The sequence below is a fragment of the Natator depressus genome, chromosome 24 (assembly GCF_965152275.1).
Source record: "Natator depressus isolate rNatDep1 chromosome 24, rNatDep2.hap1, whole genome shotgun sequence".
In the NCBI taxonomy this organism is placed as follows: domain Eukaryota; kingdom Metazoa; phylum Chordata; order Testudines; family Cheloniidae; genus Natator; species Natator depressus.
Genome location: NC_134257.1, coordinates 43,943 through 59,949, shown reverse-complemented (window position 1 = coordinate 59,949; position 16,007 = coordinate 43,943). Strand labels below are relative to the sequence as shown.

Sequence of the window (16,007 nt, the reverse complement as noted above, 5' to 3'; positions counted from 1 at the left end):
CTATCACAAACTTCACTATCTTCTTCTGCCTGTGCAAAGTACACCACATTTACTTTGCTTTCTTTAATATGAACACATTTATATATTTATTTTAAAACTCCAAACAGTACACTGCACACAACAGTGTATTAGCGAAAGCGAACCACATGACAGACATGTGCCATGTAGCTTAATGAGCTACTGGCACTCATACTATCATGTTAAGATTGGTAGAGGAACGTCTATAGAATAAAATAGGAAGACAAATGCTTCTTACATAAATCCCTCATGCTACTTTAACCATGGAACACTGGCATCTGCCTAACTGAAGGGCTGAGGACTTGAGAGCTCATATGGATCAGACGGGTGCAGATAGAACCAGCCCAGATTATCAACACAAAAAAGGTGATTATAGTTTCCTTTCATCTATCATAAAACAAAAAAATTCAGATTAAATAATAAACCTTGTAAACTGGTGGAGGACTATATTTTTAAAAAGTTAAAAAGGAGTCATACAATAGCTTCAATTAAAAAAAAAGAATATTAACCTGCCTTTTTTAAAAGGGTATCAAAACAGTTGCCCCATTGTTAGCTAGTAAAAACTAAGCGCAAATAATACACAAAGAAAACTATACAATGGGAAATACAGGATTAAGTTCTCCTGTATGATAATATCAAGTTTTCCAGACAAAGTTTAGCTGCTTACCCTTCTAAACACCATTATCTTCCCAACCCTAAAAGTCAAAACATGGCAACTCAAAGACTCTTATATAGTACATACCAGTCTGAACTATTATATTAATGAAAATTCTCTCACAATCTTAAACAGGTGGTAGCATCAAACTCTTCTTATGGTACTTCTTATCCTTGCATCTTTTAAATGGTTATTTAGTTTTACAGCTCACCTTCTAAGCCTCCAGCTAGTAAGCTAAATCCACCAGAAGTTATGAGCATACTACAAACTTTCTGTTTATTTCTGAGCCCCCAGCCGCAATATTTTCTATTGACAGTCTTAGGCACCTAGGATTAAAAACATAAAATACGAACATTTATATTAAAAATTCTGTATTGTGTCAAAATGAAAATCATTTCTTTGTGTACAAATTTATACATGACAAAAATAAAACAATCTTCTTGAATAACATTGTGTAAAAAAGTGCTTGCTATTCAGATTTATTAATTCCACAAGCAACAGGCTCAAATGGAATCACTAAACATTGAATTTGTTAAAGGGCTAATTTAAGGCACAGAAATCCCACCATTTATCAGAAGGCAAAAATAGGATTAGCCCCATTAGCTTTCATTGCTGCTCACAGGTTATGTCTTGTTAATGCCTGCAAGTTTTGAACATACTAGTAGCTGAGTAGAAGTTCAAGTCAAGTTTCTATCCTTGAAAAGAAGTATGAATTAAAATGCTGTTTAACTTTTAGAGAAAGCTGGTTTTGTCTCATCTTTTAATTAGAAACAGCCTTTTTGTGTTTGTGCACTATTTCTATATTTTTTCACGGATGTTTTCTGTTGTGTGGCTTACCCGGGATTTTTATCTCATGGTTATAGACAGTACTTACTCCAATACCAAATAACTATTAGGGCCTTAATTTCTAAATCAGTAGCTATGGAAGGTATGCAACATTGCTCATGAAGTTAAAATTAACAAAATCTTTCATCTTACACTGTAACAAACAAGTAAAATACATTCTAAATGTTCTAGATTATTTTCAGCTACTTTTTCCATGTAATGGATTGTGGCATAGCACAACACAAGTGGATTTGCAATGGAACTTTATAAGAAAGAACCCATAATCTGATTTATACAACTTTGTAGTCCAGGTGCACAGTTTTAAAAAAGTATAAAAACAAAAACAAACAAAAACCCAGAAAATTCTGTATCAGTTTCTCCGATTTCCTACACAAAAAAATCAAACTTAAAAAGCTTTCATTTCCTATGATGCTGTTCGCAAAGGAACAGGAAAAGCTAAGCAGTTTCGTGAAGGAAAGCATGAGGGCTCACCCATTTGCCCTATTTGTTGCTTTCATTGGATCCCTTATACACAAATCTTAACATCTCTGCATTCCAACTCTGAACGTACAATGATCATGTATGTCAAACTAAGGCTGAGAATACAGATCTGACACCAACCCAGTATGGCCAACTTAACTGACAAAACCAATCACAGAATACAGTTGTGATACTATATTTGTGGGCAAGGAAGCACTTTTATTTTAAATTCCAGTTTTTAGTATTTGATTTTCTGAGAAATTATGTTTAGCCTAAATTTTCTCCTGTCACTTCTGAGTTACCTATGTGAATTATGTTACTTAAAAAAAAATCCATCTTTCATGCTATTTTTATACTTGAATAAACTCTAGATTAAAAATCTTCAGAACTGACATAGTCCTTCATGAGGAACATTTAATTTGCACCATTTGAAAAACGTGCTTGACAAAACACCAGCTTCCTAACCAGCATAAGTGATCACTGGGCACAAATAGCTATATATACCCACTTGAGTGTGTGTATATATAGGGATATCCATGTATATCATTCTCAGGACCTTTTCCCCCTCATCTCCCCACCTACCTGCAATGGAAGAGTCTCACCAGGTTTGGAGTTATTTCTGCTAAGTCCCATTGCCAGTAATCTCTGATTTTACACTCTCTCTCTACAACACAGTGCAGTGTCGGGTACAGAGCCTCAAAGCATAAAAAAAAAAATCTGTAATGAAACTGTGTTTGAGACTTCAATCTAACAAATATTGGCTTCTTTAAGAAAAGAATGTAAAATTTTATGCAAATACATAAGCTAATGCAACATTACAGATAAGATTTTAAGCATGCAAGCCAGGAAAGTCAAAGCTCTAGTTTCCTAGAGCCCCTGCAACTCTATCACATTGCACATACTATCCTCTGGCAGTACAAGAACACACTATATACATTAAGAAAATGCTACATACTCATGCAATATTCTCAAGTTATGGCTGCCTTGGGAATCATAATTTTAATTTTCCTGACTTGTTTAAAATCTAAACTATACTGTTGCATTACACTGGTTTCTTATAATTACTTTTAGATAAACATGCACATGGAGTCAATCATTACTCGTTTGTTGGAAAAATGCACAATCAGAACAAAAAGCAATTTCAACATGAGTTCTTCTCACTGACATGTGCATGCAGTTTGTTCCATTAGTCTGCTACATGTGCTTCACAAACATAACACTGATCTTGACAAGCCTTCTCATACATTGTGAATTACTTTTCCAGAAAGCAGCAAACTTTGTTGTGCAATCCTCCAGGGGAAGGGGGAAAAAAAAGGAAAAAAAAAAGACTTAACTAAGTTAGGCTCTAAGTAAAAGTTCAAAGACATTCTACATGGTTCAGTTTTCATTTTGCTGAGATCCCTTAAGACAAACATTCAAAAGTGCAGGAACATAGGTAACAGCATTTTCAACCAACTACGTCAATGACATTTGCAGGATCCAAGTCAGAAAGTGACAGTAAACAAAAGTAAAACCCACTGCTGTGTCACAGACCAAATGTTCTGAAATTGGGGGAAGATTACTTTAAACAACAATGTAAATCACAGCCCCCTCAAAACTCCCAATAGTTAGATTTCCTTTTAAAATAGTCAAAAAAATAGAGAAAAAAGCATGATGCTCAGAATGTAGGTCACTGGACTGCTCTGATTACATATTCCAGTTCACAGTTTGACAGATACACCACACAGTGCGCACCCCCCGCCCCCCCATTTCAGGTCACTGAATCTTTCTTCTTTCGGAACGGTGACTTTAGTCTTTTCCATACGCTGCTTTTGGGTTTGGATTTCTTTTCCAGGGCCATTACTGCTTCCTTCTCTTTCCTACGGATTTCTCGCACGAGAGCATGAAATACATCATCGATATAATAGCGGAACGCGGCTGAAGTTTCAAAAAAAGGGCAGCTGAATTCTCGTGCTAAAGCTGAGCCTTCTTCTTTGGAGACCTTCAACGAAGTACATATTTGTCAACAAAGCAAAAAAAGTGTTCATTCCTTCCCTCTTTCTGCTCCCTTTGCCTGTTCCTCTCAGTCTTAACCATGTGCATTCTTTCACATTACTTGCTCCTTTGGAACATCCCCTTTCCATGCATCTCTCTGAAATCTCTCCCTAAAATCCACTTTTCTCTAAACTTTTGTTTACTCCTAGTCATTCACCTGATCTTTTAAACATTTGTACTGCATCCTATATCCATAAGACATCCAGCTCCTTGAGGTATGGACTGGGTCATAATCTGCATTTGTAAATAATGTGTACACCTTTGGCACTATATAAGTAATAAACAGAAAAGGGTTTTAATAGCACTAAATGCAAACAAATTATTAATCTTTCAAAACCTGAAAAATTAATAAAAACAAATGAGAACAATTGTTGAGGTGGAATGACAAGACATGTATTAGGTCACAATTAATCCATTTCCCTGACAGCGTAAGAGTGTTCTCTACTGCAGGTTTTATAGCCTTTTGTCCAAAATTATGGCACTTCAACCACGTTCCTGTGGCAACTATTCCACTGACTAAAACATTTTAGTCGGGATGATTTTACAGATATTGAGACTAATTTTTTTCCATTAATAATTTTATCTCATTTCATATTTAAACACCCTTTTATCAAATAATTAACCTCCCTTGTTGGTGTAAACCTGCAACTATCTGAAGGAAACATGCAACCTCCCCAGGTTGTCAATAGGAAAGTTATACACTGGATAGAACGCGGGGTTTGGGATCCATTGCCATGACCGCGCTATATGCGAAGCCGTGCTATAGCGAGGGTCCACTGTATTTCTTCACATCAGTCACCACCTGTGATTTTTGGTGGTTTTCTCTGAACGCCATCCAATTTGTCCATCTTTCCTCCCAGAACGGAGCACAACATTTCAGAATGTGGGCTCACTGGAGCCATATGAAGGGCCTGTTGATTCCCTGTCCTGTGATATGACTCCTCAGCATATAGATCCAACAATGTCCATGGCATTTTGCTCTCATATCACATTGGAAACTCAATTTCCTGTGCAACCACTACCTGTGGTCTATTTCAGGGTTACTATTTGCCAGATTTTTTCCCCTCACAGTGAATCTGTATTTTGGATTATTCTTCCCCAAATGTTCTAGCTAACACTTTCCCAAGTTGAATCTTATTTTATTTTCTGCCCTTTCTAAATCGCCTTTTATTATTTCTCTGTTCTCAATGTACTCACAACCCTTCCTAATGTATTACTATTTGCAAAGTTTGTTCAAGTGCTGTTTAATGCCCTGTGCAGATGCACTCTCCTTTCAGGATAAGAGAAATGAAAAACGTAACGGGAGTTGAGGGTTAGAAATTCTAGTGGCAAACACCCAGGTTTTCAAAGCTGAAAACGGATGAGTTTGAGATTATGTCATGTCTATTAACTTTACTTTTGATATTACTATTCTATAATAAAACTACATGCATTTTAGAGATCCTGCATTCTGTGCTTAACACCATTGCATCACATCCCTCTTTCAACATTATTAATACAAATATTACATTTATTTTAACCATTAAACCAAGAGCAAAAAACGTAATTCAAGAAAAAGGAATAAGCAAATACACTTAGAATAAACCATAATATTATGTTTTAAGTAGGGCAGTTACCTCATGCGATTAACTCAAAAAAATTAATCATAGTTTTAATTGCACTGTTAAATAATACTAATCGAAATTTATTAAATATGTTGGATGTTTTTCTACATTTTCATATATATAGTATTCTGTGTTTTAATTGAAATCAAAGTGTATATTTATTACAAATATTTGCACAGTAAAAATGATAAACAAAAGATACAGTATTTTTCAATTCACCTCACAGGAGTACTGTAGTGCAATCTCTTTATTGTGAAAGTGCAACTTAAAAATGTAGAATGTTTTTGTTACATAACTGCAGTCAAAAACAAAAAATGTAAAACTTCAGAGCCTACAAGTCCACTCAGTTCTACTTCTTGTGCAGCCAATCGCTAAGACAAAACAAGTTTGTTTACATTTACAGGAGATAATGCTGCCCTCTTCTTATTTACGTCACCAGAAAGTGAGAACACACATTCACATTGCACTTTTGTAGCCAGCATTGCAAGGTATTTACATGCCAGATATGCTAAACATTCGTATGCCTCTTCATGCTTCAGCCACCATTCCAGAAGACATGCTTCCATGCTGATGACGCTCGTTAAAAAAATAATGTGTTAATTAAATTTGTGACTTAAGTCTTTGGGGGAGAATTGTATGTCTCCGGCTCTGTTTTACCTGAATTCTGTCACATATTTCATGTTATAGCAGTCTAGGATGATGACCCAGCACTTTGATCATTTCAAGAACACTTTCACTGCACATTTGACAAAAAACGCAAAAAAGGTACCAATGTGAGATTTCTAAAGATAGCTACAGCACTCAACCCAAGGTTTAAGAATCTGAAGTGCCTTACAAAAGGCTGAGAGGGATGAGGTGTGGAGCATGCTTTCAGAAGTCTTAAAAGAGCAACACTCCAATGTAGAAACTACAGAACCTGAACCACCAAAAAAGAAAATCAACCTTCTGCTGGTGGCAACTGATTCAGATAATGAAAATAAACATGCATTGGTCCGCACTGCTTTGGACTGTTATCAAGCAGAACCTGTCATCAGCATGGATGCATGTCCCCTGGAATAGTGGCTGAAGCATGAAGGGACATATGAATCTTTAGCGCATCTGGCACGTAAATATCTTGTGAGGCCAGCTTCAACAGTGCCATAAGAAAGCCTGTTCTCACTCGTGGTGACACAGTAAACAAGAAGCGGGCAGAATTATCTCCTGCAAATGTAAACAAACTTGCTTGTCTGAGCAATTGGCTGAACAAGAAGTAGGACTTAACGGACTTGCAGGCTCTAAAATTTTACATTGTTTTATTTTTGAATGCAGTTTTTTTGTATATAATTCTATATTTGTAAGTTCTACTTTCATGATAAAGAGATTGCACTACAATACTTGTATTAGGTGTATTGAAAAATGCTATTTTTTGTTTTTTTACAGTGCAAATACATGTAATAAAAAAATAAATATAAAGTGAGCACTGTGCACTTTGTATTCTGTGTTGTAACTGAAATTAATATATTTGAAAATGTTGAAAATATCCAAAACTATTAAAATAAATGGTATTCTAGTATTGTTTAACAGTGTGATTAATATTTTTAATCGCTTGACAGGCAGCCCTAGTTTTAACATATATACCTCCTGAACTCCTTTGCATAGTTTACCTGTCGTAGCAGTGTCAGATCAGATTTGTTCCCCACAAGAACCACAGGAGTGTCATCAGTGCGCCGAACACGGTAGATGAGCTGTTTGAACTCACGCACTTCATGAAAACTGCGGCGGTCCGTGATTGAATAACAGATGATAAATCCCTCACCTGCCCTCATGTACTGGTCCCTCATGGCTGTAAACTCTGCCTAGAAAGAAAGTTATATTTCAATTCTTGTCCAAGCACAGCAGCTATTGATCATCTAGCCACTGGCAGCCCTCTTTCCATTCTAACAGCAGCTATATGCCACGCAACATACTGGTTTGCTTATGCCACACATGGTCCATTGGAAAAAACTGGAGATTTTATGGATTCTCCCTATGTGAAATATTACTTAAACACCTGAAATACACAACTAAAAGTGCAACATGTAGGAGTCACAGTTAAAAGAACGTTATGAACAGTTTGTTTTCTTCCTATTTTTAACGCATCAAAAAAAATTATTGTGAAAATTTGGGACCAATATACGAAGCAAACGAAAGGCATAAGTTTCTGTTGCTTCAGGGAATGGGTAAGAATGCTGGCACCTCTTAGTTTGTATATATTATGTATAAAAAAAGAACAATGGAAAAATGGGGAAACAATAAAACAGGGTACAAAACAAATACAATATGTTGGGGAAATGGGATAATTCCAAAGACAAAACTAGAACAAAGAAAAGACAGAGACAGACAATACATTTTTAAAGGATCTCTGTGAATATGCCTGGCCATTAGTGCCATCCTATTCATATTTTTATTGCTCACATACCTGTCCTGCTGTGTCCAAAATGTCCAAATTTGCAGGTTCATCATCAATCCGTATTCGTATTTTATAAGCATCCTCTGTGGATTTAGAAGAAGAGGGATGGGGGTAACAGAAGTTCAGTAAAATTGCAGTACCTATTTCATGCATACAACGAAATACTACTACTGAGCATTTGATATAAAGCAACAGAAAATACGTTATAAAATCAATTGTAATAATGTAAGAATTCAGTTTTGCATACCTTAATAAAGACATATGCTCTCTCAGACTAATGGGCCTTTCCCAACTGAGGTGAACAGGCAGACAAATAAAATAATCCTAATGGCAGCCACCAACAGCACTGCCAATTTCCTAAAACAGGATAAATTACTAAGAGTATGTCAACACAACAAGCACAACTATGCCACTGTAGTGTAGACACTGACTACAGCAACGGAGGGGGTGTTTCCGTCACCATAGTAAAATCACCCCCTTGTGAGGCAGTAGCTAATTTGATGAAATAATTCTTCCGTCAACCTAACTGCGTCTACAATGGAGGTTAAGTCATCCTAAATATGTTGCATAGGGCATGAAATTTTTCACAGTCCTGTGAGACATAGCTTGGCTGACCTGAGTTTCAGGTGTAGACCATGCCTTAGAAAGAAACCGATCTTTCCCTCCAAATTAAACTAACCCAATTAAAAAAAAGTCACCAAAAGGTGCTCAGATGTTACCGTCATGGGCACGCTATAAGAACCTGAATAGAAAAGTAAGTTCTCCTTTCCGTTAGATCAGATTCTCCTATCATGACTAATGGGCTGAGTGAAAACTCCAAAAGATGTAGACTGAATAAAACAGTCAGATCTCAAAACTAGCAACAACACTTTATTTGGAGACAAAGATTGCAGAAGTTCCTGATCTTAAATAAAAATAAAACAGTAATAAAAAACAACAGTAATATCCTACAGGATTTTGAAAAATCATGGTGCCATGGGTGGTGGGTATCAAAGGTGGGGGGGGAGGCTGTGCCTCCCCAAACAGCCTTGCATGGCCCTGGCCATGCTCCACCCCCAGGCCCTTTCCTGCTTCCCGTTCCTAGGCTGTGTGCTGTGGGGGACTCTTCCCCCCCGGGGCCAGAGTCCCAGGCTGCGGGACTAATGGGGGCCGGCCTGCGCTCCGGGGCTGGGGGAGGGAGGCTGCGCCACCTTCCAGGCACGCCAGGGCTGGGCCACACCACCTGCTCACCCGCCCAGCACTTTGGGGCTGGGGGGGGCATGCCACCAGCTCACCGCCCAGCGCTCTGGGGCTGGTGGCGCTCAGGCAGGCTGGGGAGGGGGGGGAAGAGGGGAGCTGCCTGCCATGCCAGGATGGGGGGGAAACAGGACTCTGGGCTCCGGCGGGAGGGGCAGGACCTCGGGCAGAAGGGATGGTCCGGGACGGGGACTAGCCTCCCTGAGCCCGGGGTTCACCCGCCGCCCATGCATGGTGCTTTGTAGATACTTGTTTGGAATATTTTCTTTGCTGAGGCAAGTTCTCTCAGCACAGAAGTTAGTGTTGCCTTGAGAGGGGCGGGGTAAAAAGTAGTGGGAGAGAGATAAACCTTCTTGAAAACAAGTAACTGGTCAGACTAGAGCAGGGGTGGGCAAACTTTTTGGCCCGAGGGCCACATCTGGGTGGGGAAATTGTATGCAGGGCCATGAATGTAGGGCTGGGGCAGGGGCTTGAGGTGCAGGAGGGGAGCGGGGTGCAGGAGGGGGTGAGGACTGCAGGAAGGGGCTCAAGGCAGGGGGTTGGGGTGCAGGCTCCGGCCCGGTGCCTCTCACCTCGAGCAGCTCCAGGGTGGCAGCAGGCCTAAGGCAAGCTGTGGAAGTGGTGAGCTCCTGGAAGTGGCGAGCTCCTGGAAGTGGCCAGCATGTCCTGCAGTTGCTCCGCCGCACACTGCCCTCACATGCTAGTACTACCCCTGAAGCTCCCATTGGCCGCTGTTCCCCGTTCCCGGCCAATGGGAGCTGCGGAAGGCAGTGCCTGGAGGCAAGGGCAGTGCATGGAGCCCTCTGCCCCCCCATTCCCCAGGGGCAGCAGGTACATGGTGCTGGCCGCTTCTGTGAGCGGTGTGGGGCCAGGGCAGGCAGGGAGCCTGCCTTAGTCCTGTTGCGCCACGGGGCTGGCAATCCTGTGGGCTGGATTGAAAGCCCTGACAGGCTGGATCCAGCCCATGGGCCGAACTTTGCCCTCCCCTGGACTAGAGCCACCTCTGCGTGGTGGGATCCAGGGAGGGGTGCCACCTCCACCCCGATTCACCTCAGCAGGCCACCCAGCCCGTTGGGGAGGAGGGAACCTACAAATTATAACTCAAAGGTGGGGGGCTTATGTCAAAAAGTTTGAAAACAGCTTAGGGTGCAGGGAGGGGGTAGCTAGGGGCTGTGTGCAGGCAGGGGGGTAGCTCGGGGAGACGGGTACTAGGGGCTTTGTGTGGGCAGGGCGTAGCTCAGGGTGCAGGGAGGGAGGTATTAGGGGCTGTGTGCTGGGAGGGCTCCCCTGCAGCCCCTGTTCCCGGAGGGGTCTGCCAGCCATGGAGCTGGGTCTCCCCACTCAGGCTGCTCTTACCGGCTGCCTCTGCGGGAGCAAAGGGGGCTGGCAGCTGAGGAGCAGCTTCAACCTGAGGCACCAGCAGGAGATGAGAGAACGCTGCTGCTGCTGCCTGCTCCATGGCACCAGCCAGAGCAGCAGCTGCCCCGCACTGCCTGGCTCTGGCTTCCTGCCGCTGACCTGGCCAGGCAGCAGGGAGAGGAAATGGGGGGTGGGCGGGGGAAGGTGTGGAACTGCCCCCAGGACTGCCCTGCTCTTGCAACGCCCTCCAGGTTCCCAACTCGGCTCAGGGCTTCTGCCCCACAGGGAGCACCCATGCTTGGGGCTCCAGGATTCAGCCCCGCAGCCTCCTGGCTTCAGCCCCATGGGGGGCGCTGAGAATTGGGGCTTCAGCTCCACATCTCCCAGCTTCAGTCCCGTAGGGCCATTAGGGCTCGGGCTCCACGGACTCCTTGAAAGGGCTCATGGACCCCCACTTGAGAATTGCTGTTTTAAATGACTAAAATTCAAGAATGTATGCCTCTAGAGTCACCTACTAAAGAAAAGTTAAGGTTGCTGGCTCTGCTAGTTCTCCTGGTTTGTATGTGGAAGGGTAAATCTGTTGACTCATAATTGCGACAAAAGACGTGGGAAAATCAAATGGAACACACAAGAGATAATTTAGCTGAACAGAAGCATTTTGGGCAGTTACTCTCCTCCTTCTTTTAATCTGCCACACATTTATAAAAAGTAGCAATAACAAAAGGACACAAAGGCAGTAATGTACGACTGAAACTATCACACTGCACAGCAAAAATGGTATGACAGAAGAGTTGATGGCCATCAAGAGGCCTTATTTTTGTTGTTAGTCTGTTAATTGTGACTGGTAGTTAACTTATCTTAGTCTTTTAACTTTTTCTGCAAGTATTTAATGATACCTAGCTCTTATATAGCACTTTTCACCAGAAGATCTCAAAATACTTACAGGGAGATAAAGTATAACCACCTCCATTTTACAGATGGAGAAATTGATTCATAGGATTCCAAAGCCAGAAGGGACCATTGTGATCATCTTTCTGGTCTGACCTCCTGAACAACATAGGCCATAGAAATTCCACAAAATAATTCTTAGAGTACATCTTTTAAAAAAAGCTTCCAATCTTGATTTAAAAAATGATCAGTGATGGAGAATCCACCATGAACCTTATAAATTGCTCCAAAAATACACCTCATTTCCAGTACACCTCATTTCCAGCATGAATTTGTCTAGGTTCAACTTCCAACCATTGGATTGTTTTATACCTTTATCTGCTAGATTGAAGAACCCATTATTAATTATTTGTTCTTCACGCAGAGAACAAATGGACTAATCAGGTTATCCCTTAAGATTCTCTTTATTAAGCTAGATTGACCTACTTAAATCGATTTATCACTATAATCCAGGTTTCTAATTCCCATGAATCTCATTGCTCTTCCATGAACTCTCTCCAATTTTTCAACATTCTCCTTGAATTGTGGAAGCCAGGTCGGGATACAGTATTTCAGCAGTGACACCAGTGCCAAATACAAGTTAAATAACTTCTTTACTTGTAAACTTGAGTTTACACTCTTTATGCACTGCAGGATCACATTACCCTTTTGGCCAAAGCATTGAACTGAAAGCTCATGTTCATCGCTGATTATCCACAATGACACCCAAATCTTTTTTAGAGTCACTGCTACTCAAGATAGAGAGTCTCCCATCCTGAGAGTGTGACCTACAATATTTGTCCCCTAGATTACCTATATACATTTAGCCGTATTAAAACATATAGTATGCTTGTGCCCAGTTTACGAAGTGATACAGATCACTCTGTACTAGTGTACTCTTCATTGTTTACCATTCACCCAATTTGTATCATGAGTCAACTTTATCAGTGATGATTTTGTTTTCTTCCAGGTCACTGCTAAAAATGTTAAATAGCACAGGGCCAAGAACAGATCCCTGCAGAAGCCTACTAGAAACACACGTGCTCAGTGAGGATTCCCCATTTACAATTACATTTTCAGACCTAACAGTTTGCCAGCTTTTAATCCATTCAGTGTGTGCCATGTTAACTTTGTACTGCTCTGTTTTTTTTTTAATAAAAATGTTGAGAGGCATGAGCTTGAACTATTACCTTTATCAACCAATCTTGTAATCTCATCAAAAAAGATACCAAGTTAGTTGGACAGGATCTATTTTCCATAAGCTCATGTTGACTGGCATTCATTACAGATGATTTAAACTCCCATACCATCTGTTCCATTACCTTGCCCAGGATTGATGTCAGACTGATTAGCCTATAATTATGCATATCATCCCATTTAAATACTGGCACAACATTAGCTTTCTTGCAGACTTCTGGAACTTCCCTACTGTTATACAATTTAATTAAAATCAACATGAATGGTCCAGCGAGCTCCTCAGAGAGCTCTTTTAAAATTCTTGCATGAAAGTTATCCAGACTTGCTGATTTTAAAATGTCTAACTTTATAGTACCTGCTGTTTACTCCTGGCGGAATTCTGCGCCACTGCGCAATGCAGAATTTGTGCAGAAATTAACGTTGTATGCGCAGAATTTTCTGTAAATAACTTTAAAGATCTGGTCATTAGTCCTGTTTCTAGCACAGCTCACAATCTTCTTTGCGGACTTTGGACTCGTAACAACTTGTCTAGCTATTACTAACATGATTATGAATGCTTTCCTTGCAGCCGAGTTTCTGGTTTTCTTTAGAGTATAAGGTTCATGGTAAATGATTCCACAAAAGCTATTTTTTAACTTGCAAAGCAGAGACAGATGTTGGAGAGGTTTTTCTTACCAATGGTAGGATCATGGTCCTCTGGGAACCGGTGGCTGATGAACTGCATGGTCATAGCTGAAAATTAACATTGGATAACTACAATTACACAGGTGATTTCCAGTCATCCTGACTAACCTCACAGGTGTAGGTGGGGACATGATAACGGACAAAATATTTAGAATTACTGATTACACAGAAACATTTAAATTATACAACTGGCATACTATTTTGGCATTCGCTAAAAATTGGAGCACTTCATAAGGAAAATGCACATTTTGTTCACCCTAAATCGCAAAGGTGATATGGTAAAATGTACTTATCAGTAAGACTACGTTTTAGTCACGGGTATTTTTAGTAAAAGTCATGGCCCGTGACTTGTATTATATAGCCCCTGACAAAATCTTGGATGTTCGGGGGCATCGTGCCGCCCGGGGACGCTGTGGTTGCTCGGGGTGGGGGAGGGGAGAAGGCTGAGGGGTACCATGGGTGCTTGGGGGAGGGTACCCCTGCTGGTGCTGGGGGGTAGGGCGGGTGAGGCTGGCAGGCTCCCTACCCGACTCCGCGCAGCTCCCGGGAAGCGGCGACAAGTCCTTTGGCTCCTAGGCGGAAGTGCGGCCAGGGAGCTCTGTGCGCTTCCTCCATCCTGAGCGCTGGCTCCACAGCTCCCATTCGCTGGAAACCCTGGACAATGAGAGCTGTGGGGGCAGTGCCTGCGGGCAGAGGCAGCATGCAGAGCCACCTGACCACACCTCCACCTAGGAGCCATGCGAGGGACATGTCACCACTTCCGGGGAGCCGCCCGAGGTAAATGCCTCCCGTGCCACAACCCCCTGCCCCACCCCTGAGCCCCCTTCCACACCCAAACTCCTGCTTGGGCGTGGGGGCGGTGGCCCAAGACTGCCCCAGGCGCGGCCGATGCTGCTGGCCCAGGGATTGGGCCGGAATCCATGACAGACTCACAGCCTTACTTATCAGTATGTAACTGAACTATATTCTCACCTATTGCCTATCATTTTCATGTATGGGGCTATCAGCTTAAAATGGTTTACTAAATTAAACAATGTCTTATAGATACAACATATTAGAAGTCTGCAGTGTTTACGATCCTTACCCCTCAAATATTAACTCTTAAATTTAACAGAGACTGCTGTATTACCGTTTAATCAATCCTAATCAAGGATTTTCACAGATATACTTTCAATTATTGAGAATACAAAAGGTAGGAGCTGGGGAAAAATATAGTTTTAAAAATCTCAAACCAACCCTTATGTAAGTGGCCTCTACAATGAAGCAAAGCTGTAGCTCACGAAAACTTATGCTCTAATAAATTTGTTAGTCTCTAAAGTGTCACAAGTACTTCTTTTCTTTTTACGGATACAGACTAACACGGCTGCTACTCTGAAACCTGACGCCTGAAGAAGAGCTCTGTGTCACTCAAAAGCTTGTCTCTCACCAACAGAAAGATACTACCTCAGCCAGCTTGTCCCCCTCACAGTGGGTACCTCCACAGTATAGCAGCAAGCAAACCCATTCTTCACCCATGGGAGCCACCGCTCTCAGCAGTGACTGAGATTAAAGCCTAACGCTCTGCCCCATTACAGACCTTGACCCAGCGCCTGCAACGGTGCCAGACAGAGGTCCCCACCTCGACCGGCCCTCAGGGCTCGGAGACGTCCCGCGGGACAGCCTCTTCCCCCGACTCCTGAGCCAAAGGGCGCCACACCCCAGCAGGCCCGAGACACCCACCGCTCTTGCCCACGCCTCCAGCTCCCAGCATCACCAATTTATACTCGCGCGATTGTCCCAAGGCGCCACCGCCCTGGCGGGCTCCAGAGTCCATCTCCCCCGGCGCTAGGGAAAGCGCCGCCGCCTGCAAGGAGAAAAGTGTGTGTGTCAAAAACCGGCCGGGAAGGGGTGGAGCGGGCCGGAGCCACGGGGTCTCCACAGGCTCTCTCCGCCCCGTCCCGCGCCAATCCGAGACGGGCTGCATCTCCCCCACCCCAAAATTCGCAAGCGCGGGCGCCCGAACTCACCGCGTCAGGGACGCCGGGCTTTTCCGCGTTGCATCCTGCCGCTCTCACTGACAGGGCAGGACCCCACCGGCCCAGGACCGGCGCACCACCGCTTCGGCGCCTTCTCAGAGCAAACCAAAATGGCTGCGGCAGCAACTTTGCGGCCTTAAGCCCAGCGAGCGCTTCATGCCCCGCCCGCGCATAGGCCCGCCCCTTCCGTGTATGGAGTGCATCGGGAGCAAGGGCAGCGCTGCACCCAAAGGTGGGAGAAGGACTGTCCCTGACTCCTTCGCTGCCGGGCCTTTGTCTTTTGAGCAAATTGCTTACCTTCCTCGATTCTTCTCAAACATCATCATCTCCTAGTGAAAAACAGCCTTTTGTGTATAACTTTAATAGGTGGTCAGGCTGATCAGCGGGGTGATCTTATACAGCTGAAACTCACTTCCTTTCCCCAGTCACCCCACATCATCTAAGCATTTAATTTTAAAAGTAAATTTACTCTGCCAGTTTCTGGCTTTTGTACATTTATTTCTGCTAACAATTAAAGTAAAAAAGACTATCTGGTAGTTTCTACC

The 16,007-nt window shown here is 42.6% G+C and overlaps 1 protein-coding gene across 2 annotated transcripts; it reads right to left on the bottom strand.

The window, feature by feature from the left end:
* Positions 1-543: 543 nt before the first annotated feature.
* RIT1 (Ras like without CAAX 1) lies at positions 544-15,616 on the bottom strand. 2 transcript variants are annotated; one of them, XM_074938923.1, is made up of 6 exons: positions 15,454-15,616; positions 15,167-15,290; positions 13,439-13,495; positions 8,054-8,127; positions 7,260-7,451; positions 545-3,959 (listed from the first exon to the last, which is right to left on the bottom strand). In XM_074938923.1, the coding sequence occupies exons 2-6, from the start codon at positions 15,258-15,260 to the stop codon at positions 3,729-3,731; spliced, it is 648 nt and encodes a 215-aa protein (XP_074795024.1). In that variant the 5' UTR covers positions 15,261-15,290; positions 15,454-15,616; the 3' UTR covers positions 545-3,728. The 2 variants fall into 2 exon arrangements, with proteins under 2 accessions (XP_074795025.1, XP_074795024.1); XM_074938924.1 differs by lacking the exon at positions 15,167-15,290 and having other exon boundaries at positions 544-3,959.
* Positions 15,617-16,007: the final 391 nt, after the last annotated feature.